General features: G+C 38.2%; 2 protein-coding genes across 4 annotated transcripts in view; one reads left to right on the top strand and one right to left on the bottom strand.

Moving 5' to 3' along the window:
- Positions 1 to 4,447, top strand: part of clip1b (CAP-GLY domain containing linker protein 1b) — a 49,025-nt gene extending 44,578 nt beyond the window's left edge. For both annotated transcript variants that reach the window (XM_080874616.1, XM_080874615.1), the window contains one exon: positions 212 to 4,447. In XM_080874616.1, coding sequence (XP_080730742.1) covers positions 212 to 446 — 235 coding nt within the window. In that variant the 3' untranslated portion in view covers positions 447 to 4,447. The remainder of the gene's footprint in view (positions 1 to 211) is intronic.
- A 975-nt stretch (positions 4,448 to 5,422) lies between these two features.
- Positions 5,423 to 14,245, bottom strand: bcl7a (BAF chromatin remodeling complex subunit BCL7A). Of its 2 annotated transcripts, none has more exons than XM_080875112.1 (6): positions 14,068 to 14,245; positions 10,724 to 10,805; positions 10,469 to 10,562; positions 9,385 to 9,534; positions 8,445 to 8,548; positions 5,423 to 8,237 (listed from the first exon to the last, which is right to left on the bottom strand). In XM_080875112.1, the coding sequence occupies exons 1-6, from the start codon at positions 14,157 to 14,159 to the stop codon at positions 8,163 to 8,165; spliced, it is 597 nt and encodes a 198-aa protein (XP_080731238.1). In that variant the 5' UTR covers positions 14,160 to 14,245; the 3' UTR covers positions 5,423 to 8,162. The 2 variants fall into 2 exon arrangements, with proteins under 2 accessions (XP_080731238.1, XP_080731239.1); XM_080875113.1 differs by having other exon boundaries at positions 10,469 to 10,565; positions 14,068 to 14,242.
- Positions 14,246 to 16,175: the final 1,930 nt, after the last annotated feature.

Here is a 16,175-nt window from a genome sequence, read left to right as displayed (position 1 = left end):
ACCTGCGGACCACTTACGTGCACCCCTGGTCATAACAATTAAAACCGCTCCTGGACCACCAGCGCACTTGACTCATCACATTGTTGTCTAACACTTTCAAGGAAAAAGACTAGGAAAACACTAGTATAGTATACAATGATTTACATACAACATATTCAGATAAAAACCCATGGCCACAGCTTGTGTGTTTTCGCTTTTCTCTATAACGTAGGTTTGATGAAGGCATATCTAAGAGAGAGAAGAAGGCAACCCCGCGTCTCTTCTGTGACATCTGTGACTGCTTTGACCTCCACGACACAGAGGACTGCCCCACTCAGGCTCAGAGCCCCGACTCTGTACCTCACACCACCTACCATGGCAACCCTGCCGTTGAAAGGCCCTACTGTGATATCTGCGAGGCCTTCGGACATGCCACAGAGTCCTGCAATGATGATCAGACCTTCTAGAGGCTCCAGGTGTTTTATTCTCCTTCCCCTTCCTTTTGCTTCCTCGCCTTAAAAAGTTCAGTTACCACCGTTTCCTCTCCTGTTCTTTTTTCCCCACAGTCCAACCCAACATGTCTGAATATAGCCGCTGCAAATTTTTCCATAATGTATTTTTATACCGTATTTATGCATATCAGAAGTAGCCACTGTCCTGGTCTGAATCCTTTACTCTGCAGCTCCATTCTGTGTCATGAAGAATGCTCGTCCAAATACTGTATGCTGCTTTGGTGCAATATTGATGTTAATAACAAAAGGAATCCGTCCTCTGCACTTGTCATTTTTAATGTTTGTTTTGCATTTCAGTTTCTCTAAAATAACTTCGGCTGAATTTGTTGATGGTCAGCAAAGGGAAGCACAGTTGAATGAAGGGAAGATGAAGCACCTCTCCACTCTGTTTCACATAGCTCAGTGTGATGCTAGAAACCAATCACACTGATGCTGCCATAACTTTTTTTTATGTTTTAATGCAATATTTTGTAAAGCCCTTTTAATAAAAAAGGGAAAAATATTTTTGGGAAAAAGTAATTATAATAATAAAACTGAAAAAGTTGTAATGTTTTGGTGGACATATAGGTGAAACAAGAAAAAAAAAAATCCATGCACATCCTCACCACTATATGGGGCAGGTGCTGAAGAAATGCATAAATACAAAAAACGAATTAACAGCTGGCGTACTGCAGAACGCCAGCTTTATTTATTTATTGCATATTAATAGTGTGTAGCATACATGCTCTTCATCACACAGTGAAACAGTTCAGTGCCATCTTAAATCACCTGTGATTATACTGCCATCAGGTTACTTTGCCATCAGCAAGTATAAGCAAACTTTTAACGGGGCTCTCTTCATAATTAGATCCAATAAATATGATTAATATTAAATGGCCCAAAGCTCAAAGCACAACAACACATGAATCCTTGAAGAATACACAGAGATTTCAAAATGATCTAACATGGTAATGCAAGGAATTGTGAAAAAGTAAGAATGTCCATTTCTGAAGTGTGTATGAGCTGGATTCATTTTTTTCTTTTTTTCAATATTAAATCTTTGCCGTTAAGTTGCATATCATTCCTACTTTGACAAGGAAAAGCAGACAAATTTTCCTCAACACTTTGTTTCAAGTGCATATATTAAAATAGACATTTGGAATATTATTACTAAATTCTTATAATGGTAATTATCATAGTTAGTATTCTAAAAATACTGCATCACTGTAAAAAAAATTTTGTTCTCAGAATATTACAACTTTTTCAATAAATCATTTGGCTTTATTATTTAAAATGTTATACAGACATTTTTAATGAGGGGATTTCTTTTTTCTTAAATAATTTATTTTCATAATATTGCGTGTATTTTCAAAATGTTACGGCACGTTGTTTTCTTAGACTGTTGCATTTACTTTAGCAAATTAATATTATATTATAATAGTAAGATATTTTTTCTTAACTTTATTCTCATATTCTCACACGACCCCTTATTCTCAAAACATGATCACTTTATCATAAAATATTATGATAAAAGTGATCATAAAATAATATTATTTCTTGTAATATTTCATATTTTTTCTTAAATTTGTCACAGATTTCCAATTAAAATAGTTCAGTTTAATATTTAAAATAATTTTGACTTAATTTGTTTAAACAGATTTAGCAACCTAAGTTCTAGTAGTAACCTAAATGCTGACAATGTAAATATTTTCTGATATGGATATAGTTCAATCTTGACCTTGGAAATGGTACTTTCCAAAAAATAATAATTTCAGGCCCTTTTTTCAAAGCATGGGTTTACCTTCACACGTACTTTTTTCAGTATAAAGTTTCATTGCTTAACTAAATAACACAATTCTGTCTGTTTAGTAACTGCTGAGCTTTTCATTATAATCTCACATTGTTCTTATTTCTAAGAGATTTTTAAGGACCATTTCCTGAGATGCCTAAAAGTTTACAATTTAAAAGTTGCCTGCAATATTGTGACGAATGGGGAACTTAATCAAAAGCTACTAAACAGATCTCATGGTTGGGTTTCAACAGCTTTTTCAACATCAGGAATAAACACATTTTCCTGTTTAGTCTCCCACAGGTTGATATGTTTCAAACGATGCAGTAGAAAGTTACTGAAGGTTAATAATGAAGTTGCATTTTGTTATTTATTGTATGATCTTTTATTAGCCAGTGACACCCTTAAGGGAAAATAAGCTAGCACTGATTGAAGGTGTATAGTCAGTGCTAGGACTACTGTAGTATAGGTGGGCTTTTGAAATGCATCTGCCTAATGTTACAGGAAACTGCCCAAATGAAACTCCAGAAGCCTCTACTAACTTTGATAGCTTTGCACTATCCACTTTAAAGATTCAATAAATGTACGTTTTCTTCTCAAAGTATTTAAAAGCTATTTTTTCAAGGAGGACGGTGCCGATCATTGAGCACTAACTTTCATGCCGACCTCTTTAAAGGTACTTTTTGCAATCTTCCTCTCCGGCATTTAAGGAAAACTTGCAGCGCCAAGGTGCAGGGTTTGATCAGCAGGTGTGTTGAAAATAAGAATGTGCTCGTAGTTATTTGCTTGGTTAAATGTAGGTTACACTGGGTACCCCTACAAATAGCACTTTTAAGCAGGGGACCAGGGATTTGAGTCTGCTTTCCTGTCTATTCTCTATACTGTACTAATAGGCTGAAAATGCCCAAAATAGAGTTGTACGTTACACTGACTTGCTACACCACCTTGTTGTGGAAATTGGTATTACACATAGTGTAGTCCAGCCCTGCTTAAACTTTAGTTCTCTCTTTTTCTCTATTTCGTGAAGAATGATTTCAAAAAAGGAATTTGCAACAAGTACCTTTAAAGCAAAAGTTTGACATTTTAGTAATTCTGCTTTTTCGCTTTGAGAGTTTAATGACACTGACTACTAAAGTCTATTCCAGTTGTATTGTGACTGTTAAAAGTCACAATACAACTGGACTTTACTTTGTCAAATGAACATACATCATTATTTAAAGTTACCTTATGAAAGCCACCTTATTATACACTAAAAACATTTACTGTGAACATAGTTACCACACAGCATGTGTAACTCCTGTATAACCTGGTTTCTTACAAAATAATGATAACCTCAAAATACATCATTAAAGCACACGTTAGCACATATATAGAAATTAAAGGTAATCCTAACATCTGGTGGATTTTGTAATTATAAGCACAATAAACAAAGAAACAGCAGTGATATGGTACTGAATGGATTTCAATGGATTTCTAAAGTGCAGTCAGCTTAAAGCTACACCAGGTTAGCTTAGCACATATTGAAGAAATATTGGGAAGCATTATAAATAATGTGTTGAAAATAAAACAAATTGCCTTTTTTTTTCTTTTTCTTTTTCTTTTTTTTTTTTTACATTTTTGTACTATTTAAAGCAACATGATCATATAACTGTTTGTGAGCTTTAGAGGTGCTACTACAAGAATATTAGCTGTCAGAAAGCGACTAAGTGAATTACCTTAATTGCCAAACAATTTCTTTAAATTAACCCTGTATAGCAGTTTTTATTTGATATATCTTATACTAAAGCACAATTTTGGATCATATTGAATCTTCCAGTGTAACAGTGTATAATACATGACTAACCACTGACCCTAGTTTTTGTAAATACTAATCAGAAGTTTCCTTCTGCTAAATGTGTACAAAGTGCCATGGAACAAAAAGATAGCTTTTATGTGTACATCTTATTTTTTTTGCCCTGTTGACAAGGCTGACATTCTATAAGGAGGTTTTCACTCAAGGGGAAAATTATTTGTATAGACTTTAAAACATTGTTATAAGTGATGCGTCTAATTATTGGTGTAATGTTTTATATGTAACAATTTCAGGCACCATCTATAAATGGTTTCAAACCATTTTACAGATGTTAATGTGGTGGAAAATGTCACTGTTTTCTATGTGCTGTATACTCCTGAACAGAACAATACAAATGCTAAGAAAAGAAAAGCTGCTCTCGTCCTTTCTTTCCTCTTTACCGGTCAGCCACTGCTCGTCCCAGATGCACTTTTTTCACATTTCAATAGTTGTCTGACAAGAAAAATAAGGAAAGTATATACATAAAAACATCTCCATTGTGAAATTGATATACTTATTTTCCTGTTGTTTTGGTTACATTAATAGAAATATAAATCAACCAGGGCTTCAGTACCTCAGATATTGTGGGAGTGCATGAAAAAAGGAGAAATTTGGAACTTGGCAGTGTAATTCACACATGAAAAAGACGTGGCAATCATGTAAAGTAAAACCGCTAAAACCACTCTAAAACGTGCATGTAACTTTTGGCTAAAAGAAATTCAGGCAGTGTGTACGTGCATTAAACCTACATTCTATCTGAAGACCACCAGATGGTGGTAATTGTGGTTGCATAAATGTTTTGCTAACGGCTGAAGTTTGGTTTTTCTCTTTCTTGTTTGATAACCCAGTTTTGCTTTCTTGATTATAGATATGACTCAGTCTTCATTAGCAGTCAACTTAATAAAATTAATTAGCTGTACTGTAAGAGTTGAGCACTGTTCTGTAAGAACTGAATGGACTAAAGCATTTGTCAAAGTGGCATCTAAGCCTCCACTATTTTTTTTTAATTATTCAGGTAACTTAATGATTACATTAAGTAGAAGTAAAAATTGTGAATGGAAAACTGTTCATTTGAGGCTTCCAAGGGCCCCTCCTGGTATTGGGGCCTTGGGCAGTCAGTCCTACTATTAATATTTTCATGTCTTTGTTCCACTGTAACAAAGGTATGAAAAAAAAGTGTGTCTGAATATGTAGCTTTCACATACTGGCAAAAGCAAGCTGAAACAAGCCACTCAAAAGCAAAAAGCATACTTTGATAAGGCTGCTATTTCAGATGTCCTCATGATTCGTGCCCTTTTTCTTCTCAACAAACACTGAACATCAACACCCAGAAAATTTTGTGACTTTTATTAAGAAAACAAAACCATTGGACATGATAAAAACCAAGCACTACTGATGGAATAAATAAGTCAAACCAAACCATAAATCTGTACAAGATCTAAAGAAAAACAATATGGTCCCAAGAAAAAAAAAAACCCCAAAACATACAAGATCTTATATCTCACAGCTCTTTTTTTCCATTTTTCTTTTTTTACAGTTATGAGCAAACTATAAGCAATTGGCTCGATCAGATGAAAGCTACAACATAAGTGAGATTTTTTTTCTTAAACTGAGTGTACATAATGCTGTTTATAACTGTTAATGTCAATACAATAGCATTTTAAGTTCCAGCGCTGCTGGACTGGGAATGAGGTATATGCTAATCCGTCCTCTATACCAAGACATTTTTTTTAAAATTTCTTTTCTCTCCATCCATGTGAATGCTGATTTGCTGAAATCTGATCAAGTAATTCTGCATCATAAAGCCCCTGTTATGTTATGAAATCATTGATTTGTGGTGAGTCAATTCATTTCAATCCAAATTGACAAGGAAATCTCAATTAATGAAAGTAAATCTTAGATGTGTGAGGTTGTACATTAGAGGTCACAGGCCTGAATCCACACAACAAAGTTCAAGTAAATTGCACAACTTTGCACAAAACCAAGAGCTTGATGCCACATGTGTATGGATTCAGCCAACAGACAGCACCTTGAAGGAGGATTAGAACCAATGTTTGAGCTAAAAGACTTTAGTAGGTCATAGAGAAGTAGTGATACACAGAAGACTTACACAGAGGAGAAGTGATTAAATGGTGGAGCAGGTGGGAAAACCGGTCCAGGAAATTGGTCAATTTCTACTTAAAGGTGCTAAAAGAAAAACAAACAAACACCTGAAGTAGACAAAGACCAACAACTGGTGTTCTGACTGAAGTTTACAAATTGCAACATTTTCACAAGACAAAACTAAATTAACTTCTGGGTAGTGTTCAAATTCCAGTCTCCAACTGTGTAAAGGAATAACACGCCAATTTGCTTCCTTGCAGAGAGTTTTATGATAATGCGATATAACGCGATTACATGGCAGGAGACAGTTAGACACTTTCTTATGTGCCAAGAAGTAATGAGGGACTTCGTCTCTTTCTTCGTCTCATTCTAGTATAAAAGTAAAAATAATAATTGTAAATAAATAATAAATAGCATGTTAACATGTAAGCTAGTTTCACCTACTAACATCTCCAAAGCTTTTGGACAAAAACAACAACAAAAAAAAACCAAATCTAAAACTTAAGTCGTGTCATTCACAGGGAGTTATGCGCCAGACTGTCTTTGACAGAAGCTGTGACCCCCTAGAGAAAAATTCACAAAAGTAAAATAACCAAAATCAAATACTATTTCTGCTAGGCTAGCTTCTCCCTCTGCCACTTCCTGTCCCGTCCTACTTTGGGCGACACCCATCAAGGAAATTTAACCTGGTGGATTTGTGTGTTGCTGCAACATTACAGGTGTTCCTAGTTCTTATTTGACTGATTTTAGACCAACCCAGGCCAGCCATTTCCCTTTTCCAGCTTTTATACCAAGCTAAGCTAACTAATACCTGGCTGTGACAATGCCATATTTTTTGTTTGACTCTCTGCAAGAAAGCAAATATTTCCCAAAATGTTCATCTATTCTTTTTAAATGAAAAACAGTTGTAGGTAAAAAATAAATATCGGCTAAAACTATTTAGTGATAATTGTAAGGCAAAAAACAAAACAAAACATGGCACCAAAATTGTAATTCAAAACCTGCTTGACCTAAAACGTGTATTTAATCATAGCAACTCAAGGCACACCTCCAGGACCTACGCTAGCTATGCCTGTTTTTACTACTTAACCAAGAGTGTATCTCAACCAGTACCGTTGTCATATTCTTCCTCTACGAACCATAAACAAACTCTCTTTGAAAGCAAAAAAAACAAAAACATATGTCAATGGTGAACTTTTCATGGATAGAGAAAAAAGACATCCACTACAGCAGCAAATCTATCTGTGATCGATTGTGACATACCATAACAGTGCATTGACCCTCCTGAGAAAAAAACCCTAAACACTTCCTAAACAAATATAGAACATTAGTCTAACAGGAGGCGCATCGGGAGGATTGAAGTGACGTGGTCCTAGGGTGGAGGTTCCCCCCGCAGCCGCTGATCTGAGACCAGGCTAGCCTCTTCAGTTATCCTGAGCTAAACCCTTAGCAGTGAAACGTTTAAAAAATGGTCTCAGAGCAGTGTCTGCGATTGACCTCATCCTAATCCCAGTGTTAACTCTTTTAGTCACAGAAGCAGGTCAGTGTTTGTCATCTGGCCTGGTGGTGGCTTGGCTGACAGCGCTGCCCCTGTTCACAGAGGGGGTTGCAGCCCAGGTTCGGCGTGTCTCTTGGCATTAGTGAAAAGTGTGGAGGACTGGAAGGAAGCACGGAGGGGGACCAGTGAACAGAGGTAATATCCATTCTCCCTCTGTGACAGGGGAGTGTCAGGAGCAAAGATGACAAACTGGAGGGGAAGCAGCCATTAGGGTGAAAGTGAGAGAGGAAGGGTGGGAGACGTCCATTATCCCTTTTAGTTTAGGTAGAGAGGAGAAGGTGAGGGAAGAAAAACAGGAGTGAGAGGAGAGCCAGTATGTCCATTAGCCCTAAATTATCTAGAGTTAATGGAGGAAGGACAAAGGGAAAGAGACAGGAGGCTGAAGAAGAGTAATGACTCAGCCCCAAACATTTAACTCTCCTCAAAGTCCTGAGATGAGGACTCCAGTTTGCTTTTCTTGCTGGGCGGGGCTTCATCCTCTAGGTCCTACAGGCAAGAAGAAAAGAAAATATTGAGGATTTTTCTGGACTAATAAATAGTAATATGATAGACTGTATATAAAGGATATCTTCTGGGTCTGAGAAGCGAAGTAAAGTGGATGTACTTTCTTCTTCTTTCAGCTGCTCCCTCTAGGGGTTACAACAGCAGATCATATGACACCGATTCAAATTTTATAGACAGATGTGTTCATACCTGAGTGGCTTTGCTGTCTGAAGAGTCCTTCTCCCCTGAGGACAGGCTGTCTCTCTTGGCACTTTGTGCTCTCTCTGAGGTCTCTGATGAAGGGATGCTCTTACCTGGAGATTGTTAAGACAATGATAGATCAGCACAAGAGCACACATACCTGTTGAATTGTCTTATACTTTATACTTTAATGACAGTGTGGTCACAGAGATGAACTGCCAAAAACACCCTCAAATTTATCTACAGTTTTCACTTTTGGAGTTACACCAATTCTTTTCAGTGTGTTTGGCATTTTTTCTTGAAGCTTATTTATGATCAATTCAGAAACAATTGGTTTGATTAATGTTATGGTTGCAAGACTATAGACGCACACTGACACACTCATTGGCCTGTTTACCTCATTCTAGGATTTATTTCTTGTAATGTTTTTACTTCTGTGGTCCATAATTGAATGGTGAATGTATTACACTATTCTTTGAAAAGTATAACATGTTTAATCTTTGCTTATTGTGCACTCAGTTCAAATTCGTGGTGCAATATTTCCAGGTTCAATCCCCCACAAGACTGCTGCTGTGAGGAGTACATTGAGATATGCAAAAATATAATATGTAAGTTAGAATGTGAATGTATGAGAGGGGGTTTTGGCATTAAGATGAATTGAGGGTGGCGGTAAAAGATGGTTGACGGTTAAAGTCCCGGGGGGAACAGCACGGCAGCTGCACTGTGTCTGTGGTCCCCGTATGAGTGTTTGACTATGTAGAAGCAGTCATTTTAATCTTCTCACAGTGTGATGCTATTTGTTCTGAGGATAAAAACAAAAACAGGAAGGGGCTCCTCACCCATCTGACAATGCAACTCCACCACCTGCTAGAGGAGCTTTGGATAAGACTGTCATTTAAAGTATGTGTGTCTGTCTGTTTATTTGGAAGTGTGTTTGCAAGTGCCTAACCCCTCTTGCTGTCTGGGCTCTGGTCAGTCTTGGCTTCACCATTGTCACGGTGTGATGTGGAGGTGGGCTCTGGGGCAGGGCTGGTGCTACAACTGTTTTCCTGTTTCACTGGGGACGAGTCAGCGATGGAGCTCTGGTTGCTGTTGTCATCTAGCAAAGACACAAATTGAAAGTATTGCACAGTCACTTTAAAGGCAAACAGATTTTGGTTTGCAGCATTAAGTGTCATGCTCATATTTTTTTTTATAAATACTTGATTCATAATCAAAAAAAATTAAATGAATGACTCCAAAGAGTATTAAAGGGTCTACGCTGTCAATTTTCACGCCATGATAATGCAACAGAAGAAAAAACAATATGCAAAGGAAAAACAGGGAACTTTAAAAAGGCAAGAAAAAAAATCCATCCATTCTCTTCCGCTTATCATTATCAGGGTGTAATCTCTGTGATAAAATCTAGCTAATTATTGTGTCATAGCACCACTGCTGTCTTTGGAAAAAAAAAACCCATAAAACTATTAAAAACACATCAATGAGCCACACAGACACACTGGGTGACATGCTTCTTCATTAGCATGAACACACACACTGTAGGTTTTGCAGGGAATGCTCACTGCAAAAACAAATCAACTTAATGTGTTACTCAAAAGTAGTCACTAACAAATCCACCATTTCCTCCAGTTTAGAAACCTTTGATTAAAAAAAAAGCACAGGGCCTGCCTGGTTTTCTTTTTGTTTTCTGTTTTTTTGCCTTGAGATGATAGGTGGCGTGTTCAGACCAAAGACTGGATAAAGGTTTGCCTGTTGTTACTCACGCAAGTATGGTTACTGGAATGTTTCAGCCAATGGAAGAACTTCCTTCCAAAAATGCCTGGAATACATTATCTCACTTTCCCAAGCTTGCCTGGAAGTCCTACAGCTTCACTTACTTTTCTCCTTTTTTTTGCCATTTTCTGTAAAGTGAAGCTGTATCATACAACTATAAATACATTTTATATTTTGGATTGTAGTGGCTGTGGGGAGACTCCACAGTTTATGACAGAATATCAGATGATAGGCTTTTGGAGCATGGCATAAACACCCACCATGCATGTCCATCATCCCTGGAGAAGAGCTGTTCTCTGGAGTCGTCACTTCTGAGCCATATTTCTCGTCTTTGCCCTTCTTCTTGTTCTTGTTCTTCTGAAGCAGGAGAATACGCGCAATGTTAGTTAGTAAAACTGGTTCCAACATGCAATAAAGTGACAGGAAGATGAACAAACACAGCCCGGAGCTTGGATAAATCAGTATACAGCTTTTGATGATTTTGATGATGGTGGTGGTGATGATAATGAACTCACATCATCTGATTTGGGCTCTGTAACTGGCACCCACTTGTAGATGCGAAGGGACGTGTCTCCAACAGTCACCCATTTCTTCTCCCTGTAAGGCACAGAAAAACCAAACTGACTCAAGGGCTCTGGGCCAGTATGAAAGCAGTGTAGATATAACTGTAGCCACTCTATAAATGATGCTATAGGAATGTAAAATACAATAAAAAAAAAAAAAAAAAGTATTGGATTAGTATAGCAGTTATGTTCTTAGAGTACAGAGTGTACCAACTGTTGTTGGTAAGGTACCACTGTTTCAATTAAGTAAAAATGATCCTTGGGCGATCGTGGCTCAAGAGTTGGGAGTTCGCCTTGTAATCGGAAGGTTGCCGGTTCGAGCCCCGGCTTGGACAGTCTCGGTCGTTGTGTCCTTGGGCAAGACACTTCACCCGTTGCCTACTGGTGGTGGTCAGAGGGCCCGGTGGCGCCAGTGTCCAGCAGCCTCGCCTCTGTCAGTGCGCCCCAGGGCGGCTGTGGCTACAATGTAGCTTGCTATCGCCAGTGTGTGAATGTGTGTGTGAATGGGTGGATGACTGGATATGTAAAGCGCTTTGGGGTCCTTAGGGACTAGTAAAAGCGCTATATAAATACAGGCCATTTACCATTCTCCAGTGAATATTTGAATGTCTTAAACATTTCTGATAGTAACCTGAAGCTACAAAATAAGAAATCCTATGTTACCTGACATTTTGAACACCAAAGGTTAAAGCTTGCGATTGGTTTGCTTAGTCACTCGTATGCTGAACACTCGTATTCTCAGTTACTCATTTCTCTGGTCTTTAAAATGCAAAGGGGTAAAAAAGAAATAAATAATAATCACAACCTTGTTTTTTTACTGCCTTTTATCAGCTCACATTACTCGCTGTAACTTTCAGCCTCTCAGATCAGATACTTTGCCAGTATTCTCCTCCTCATACTATTGAAATTAATACTTTGGGATTGTTGATCTGACAAAACAAGCGATGAAGCAATAAGTTGGGCTCTAAAAATAGGCACAAAAAAGTACTATAAATAAGAGTTGTGAAGTTGATACCAGGATTATTGGTGCCTTTTAAAAATGGCTTTGAAAATTAATGAAACAGTAAATTAGTTCATTATTATTTTAATTAATGCTGAGAAACTTTACATTTTAGTTGTAGTTTTGAGGGGGGGGGATGAAAAGAAAGAAAAAAACTCAAAAAACTCTAAGAGATTTAAGACCAATTCACAACATCAGTCACCTAAGGCACTTTGTACTGTATAGTAAAGATGCTACAATATTAGAAACTCCAACAATCAGACAATCGCTTATGAACAAACACTTGGTTACAGTAGAAGGAAAAACTCTCTTAATAGGAAGAAACCTCCAGCAGTGCCAGGCTCAGGGAGGGACGGCCGTCCGCCTTGACCGCTTGGGGTTGAAAGTGAAGAGCATAGAGAGAGAGAGATGACAAAAGACATACTATGGGAGAAAGAACCAGAGTTGAATATTCCCTAATGACTGAATACAGTCGGGCTGTATAAACACACAGAAAGTAAAAAGAGACGAATGTTGAAGAAACACTCAGTGCATCACGGGAAGCCCCCAGCAGCCTAAGCCAACTGCAGCATAACTAAGGGATGGTTCAGGGTCACCTGATCCAGTCCTAAATAGAAATTTTAAAGAAAAAAGAAAGGTTTTGAACTTTAAAATCTTAAAAGGAGAGAGAACTTATGGAAACTGAAGCCTCTGAATTCTACTGTCTAAAATTCTAGGAACCACAAATAAACCAGCAGCCTGAGAGTGAAGTGCTGTGGTAGGATAATAAGGTTCAGGGAGGTCTTTCAGAAATGACCGAGCCTGAATATCTTCTGTGTGGGGAGAACGATTTTCAGTTCAATTATGAATTTAACAGGGAACTCATATTAGCAATAAGCTAATATGGGAGAAATGTGGTCTGTTGAATCATTTTCTATGGATCCATTACTGATTAATCAATCGAAGGAGAGGTCAGTATTCTCTGTAATCCGACCAGTAACCCAATAATCTTGGGTAATTATAAAGTGAGAGGGGTAAACATCTTACTGGCTCTTCTTTTCCTCTAAACTAACAACCAGTAAGATGTTTTTATTGACTCTTTCAAAAATAACTCAATGCCGATTACTTAAAAATACTTCAATTCTGATTCTTCAGTTTGACCTTCCGATTTTTAACATCTTGTTGTGATTTTAGGTACTGAAACTTAAATTCTGGTCAATTTAAAAGTTGTAAAATTATACCAAAGTGATTATGCCAAAGTGAAGCGCTACAAACACGCGAGGGACACAATTTGGATTTTTTCACAAATGAACATATATGTGTGTGTGTGTGTGTGTGTATATATATATATATATATATATATATATATATATATATATATATATATATATGTGTGTGTGTGTGTGTGTGTGTGTGTGTGTGTGTGTGTATATATATATATATATATATATATATATATATATATATATATATATCTCAAACCGGTCTGTATTAACTAAAATGAGTTTCCCTGCCCTAAGTCATATTTAAGTTTAATTTCACAATATTAGTTACATCAGGGACATTATTAAACCACGAAAACTCTACGCCGACCTGGGAATTACATATAATGTATGTATATAAATTATTTTTAAAATAAATAAATAAATTTGGCCATTAAGTAAGCTTTCACACCTAAATTGTGTATACTATCATAACAAAAATCGGCGTATCGGAGCCTTCAAATGTGTATAAAAGGCTTTTTTCTTGTGTTAAACGTTAAGACTGAGTCACTACGTGTTCAGCCATGCACTACAGTAGCCTACTTCCCTCTCCCAACCCCCACCGTGCCTCAGTCTCTATCAGACCTAAAGGGCGACTCAAAGCGCTTAATTTAAAACTCCAGACGGACTAAACTGCTCCGACTCAAGAGCGCCGTCGTCAAATTGTTTCCAAGTCCGGACTTATTAGACGTTTCGATCCTAAAAACCGCCGCCTGTGCTACGAGCTCAACAGCGGGCAGCAATGGCTTCATGTGACTGCATCGAAATATGGCTTCTGGGTTCAACCCTTGCCGTTAAAATCAGTGGAAAAATACGCCGGCTACATGTAGTCTAAACGTGCTAGCCCGCCGATGGACGGGGTGGTGCACCGCACTAGTGCGCCCCGGTGCACCTGAGCTGCAAGTACATCTGCCGTGAAATCCACTTCAGAAAATGTCCTTTTCTTTCAATTTCATCCCTCGCTCTGTCTCGCTCCTTCCCTCTCCTCCCCCAACAAGCAAGCCTTTCTCGTGATAGATAACGAACCCTGCTTTTTTTTCTACTTTTCCTCTTACCATTTTCGTACTTTCTCAATAGCGGCCATAACCCTCTTGATGTCATCTTTCGCCCTGCTCCGGGTTTCAGCTCGGACCGACCTGCCCGACATTGCCGCGGTGGGTATAATATTTTTAAAGCTCGCCGGCAGCTCAGACACAATGCAAACAGTAGAGCGCACAGAGGAGCCAATTGCGCCTGCGCGGGTTGATAGAGCAGCGAGAGGAGGGGGGGGCGGAAGGCTGCAGCTGCACTCAGAAGAGCCGTCTCCCTGCTGAGCCAGGAGGAGAACAAAGAGGCTGCAAGCTGCCTGATGTTCTCTACTTCACTCCAGCCAGAAAACTTGACGCTAAAACTAGAGAGTGTGCGAGGAAAGGACGAAGAAGATTTCATATTTTTACTCTGTTTGATTCATTATTGTTTTTTAGTACTTTGCATAGACTGGCCTCGAGTAAGAGTATAAATGTCCCCCACGTCTTAACACAAGACTGAAAAACAACAGCAAAATTACACCACTTTCATTCTGGCAGGTTCTGTCCCATGTCTCTATTTGTCACTGTGCATCTCCTTCAAACATCTGACATTTCTTTGGAGTCATTATGTGTCTTTTGGCCTTGTTTTGTATCCGTCAGTCATTTTGAGCATGTCTCAGGAGCTTTGTGTTCTTTTCTGCTTGCCTCATGTTGTCATTTTGTGTCTTCTGTTCTGTCCTTGGTTTCATCTCTTTCTGTCACAGATTTTAAATCTCTTTATAGTTATATTGTGTCTCTGTGGAGTCTATTTGGATTTGTTTTGCATGTCTTTGATGTCACTTAATCATGACATCAACAACCCCTCTCACACACTCTTCACACTCCTGCCATCTGGAAAAAGGTACCGAAGCATTCGGGCACACACATCCAGACTGTGCAACAGCTTTTTTCCACAAGCCATCCGTCTCCTCAGCAAAAAGGGACTGGACTGATAAACGCGCACGCACGCACGCACACACACACACACACACACACACACACACACACACACACACACACACACACACACACACACACACACACACACACACATTATCACTCAGCTTAACTCAACTACCTCAAAACATTGAGACTGGACTGACTAATCAACACAAGCGCAAACACACTGACCTACACCACCAATCTATCGTACACACCAACCTGTAAATGCTCTTTTGCACAATATTATTACTGGACTTTTTGCACTAACTTCTTTACTTCCTAATTTTTGCTGCTACACTAAGGAATGTTTACTGTTCCTCCACTACCTCAACTCATCATCACAAAACCTTATTATTATGTTACGTTGTGTTTTTTTGTCACACTGTCACTTGCTGCTCTTGTTTGCACATTTGCACGTGCACTTTGTTGTCTGCTGTCTGTTAACCAAAAAGAAAAAGTCTTCCTTAGATAGTTAGTTTTTGTTAATTTATGTTGTAATTTATGTTAGGTCAGTCTGTCTTGTCTCCGCTAGCCAGCTAACTAGGCCTCTTAGTTAGCTAGTTTAGTGTTTTCTGTTAATTTATGTTGTAAATTTATGTTGCATGTAGCAGCTTGGTCCTGGAGGAACGTTGTTTCACTTCACTGTGTACTAACTGTATATGGTTGAAGTGACAATAAAGCTGACTTGACTTGACTTGACGACAGCAGAAGACCACACCAGGTGCAACTCCTGTCAGCTAAGAACAGGAAACTCAAATTGCTGATGAATGTTTCCAGCACTTTGTTGAGTCTATAACACACAGAATTAAAGCCTGTTCTGAAGACAAAAGGCAGTCCAAGCTGAGATTAGTAAGATGCAACTAATAAAGTGGCCGTTGGATCTATATGTATAGTATATGCATGTAATTACCCGTGCCAAAAGGACAAAGGACTGTATGTATTTCTGTGTGTTTCAACTAAACTTCTTCTTAGAACGTGCTTTCACCCGAAGGACAATTTCACTGCTAACACCAAGAGTGTGTGACTGTATTTGCTCATTTTTACATATTTGAAAACAATTTGAAATAACTTGATTGTAAACACTAATGCAGTGCTGGACAGTATTCAGGAAAGTGACAGACCTAAGGTTCTGACTAAGAAACATAAACTGTTTTCATAAGTTGTAAAATGTCATT

This window comes from Rhamphochromis sp. 'chilingali' (assembly GCF_963969265.1).
Source record: "Rhamphochromis sp. 'chilingali' genome assembly, chromosome: 2".
In the NCBI taxonomy this organism is placed as follows: Eukaryota; Metazoa; Chordata; class Actinopteri; order Cichliformes; family Cichlidae; genus Rhamphochromis; species Rhamphochromis sp. 'chilingali'.
The sequence above is the reverse complement of the archived record's forward strand: the minus strand, read 5'-3'. Positions and strand labels throughout refer to the sequence as shown.

Excerpts from the sequence above, each read along its gene's own strand:
- bcl7a (XM_080875113.1), bottom strand. The coding sequence starts at position 14,159 with ATGTCGGGCAGGTCGGTCCGAGCTGAAACCCGGAGCAGGGCGAAAGAT. Across the intron at positions 10,566-10,723 it reads CAGAGCCCAAATCAGATGAT|AAGAACAAGAACAAGAAGAA; the intron begins GTGAGTTCATTA and ends CTCCTGCTTCAG. Across the intron at positions 9,535-10,468 it reads AGGGATGATGGACATGCATG|ATGACAACAGCAACCAGAGC; the intron begins GTGGGTGTTTAT and ends TGTCTTTGCTAG.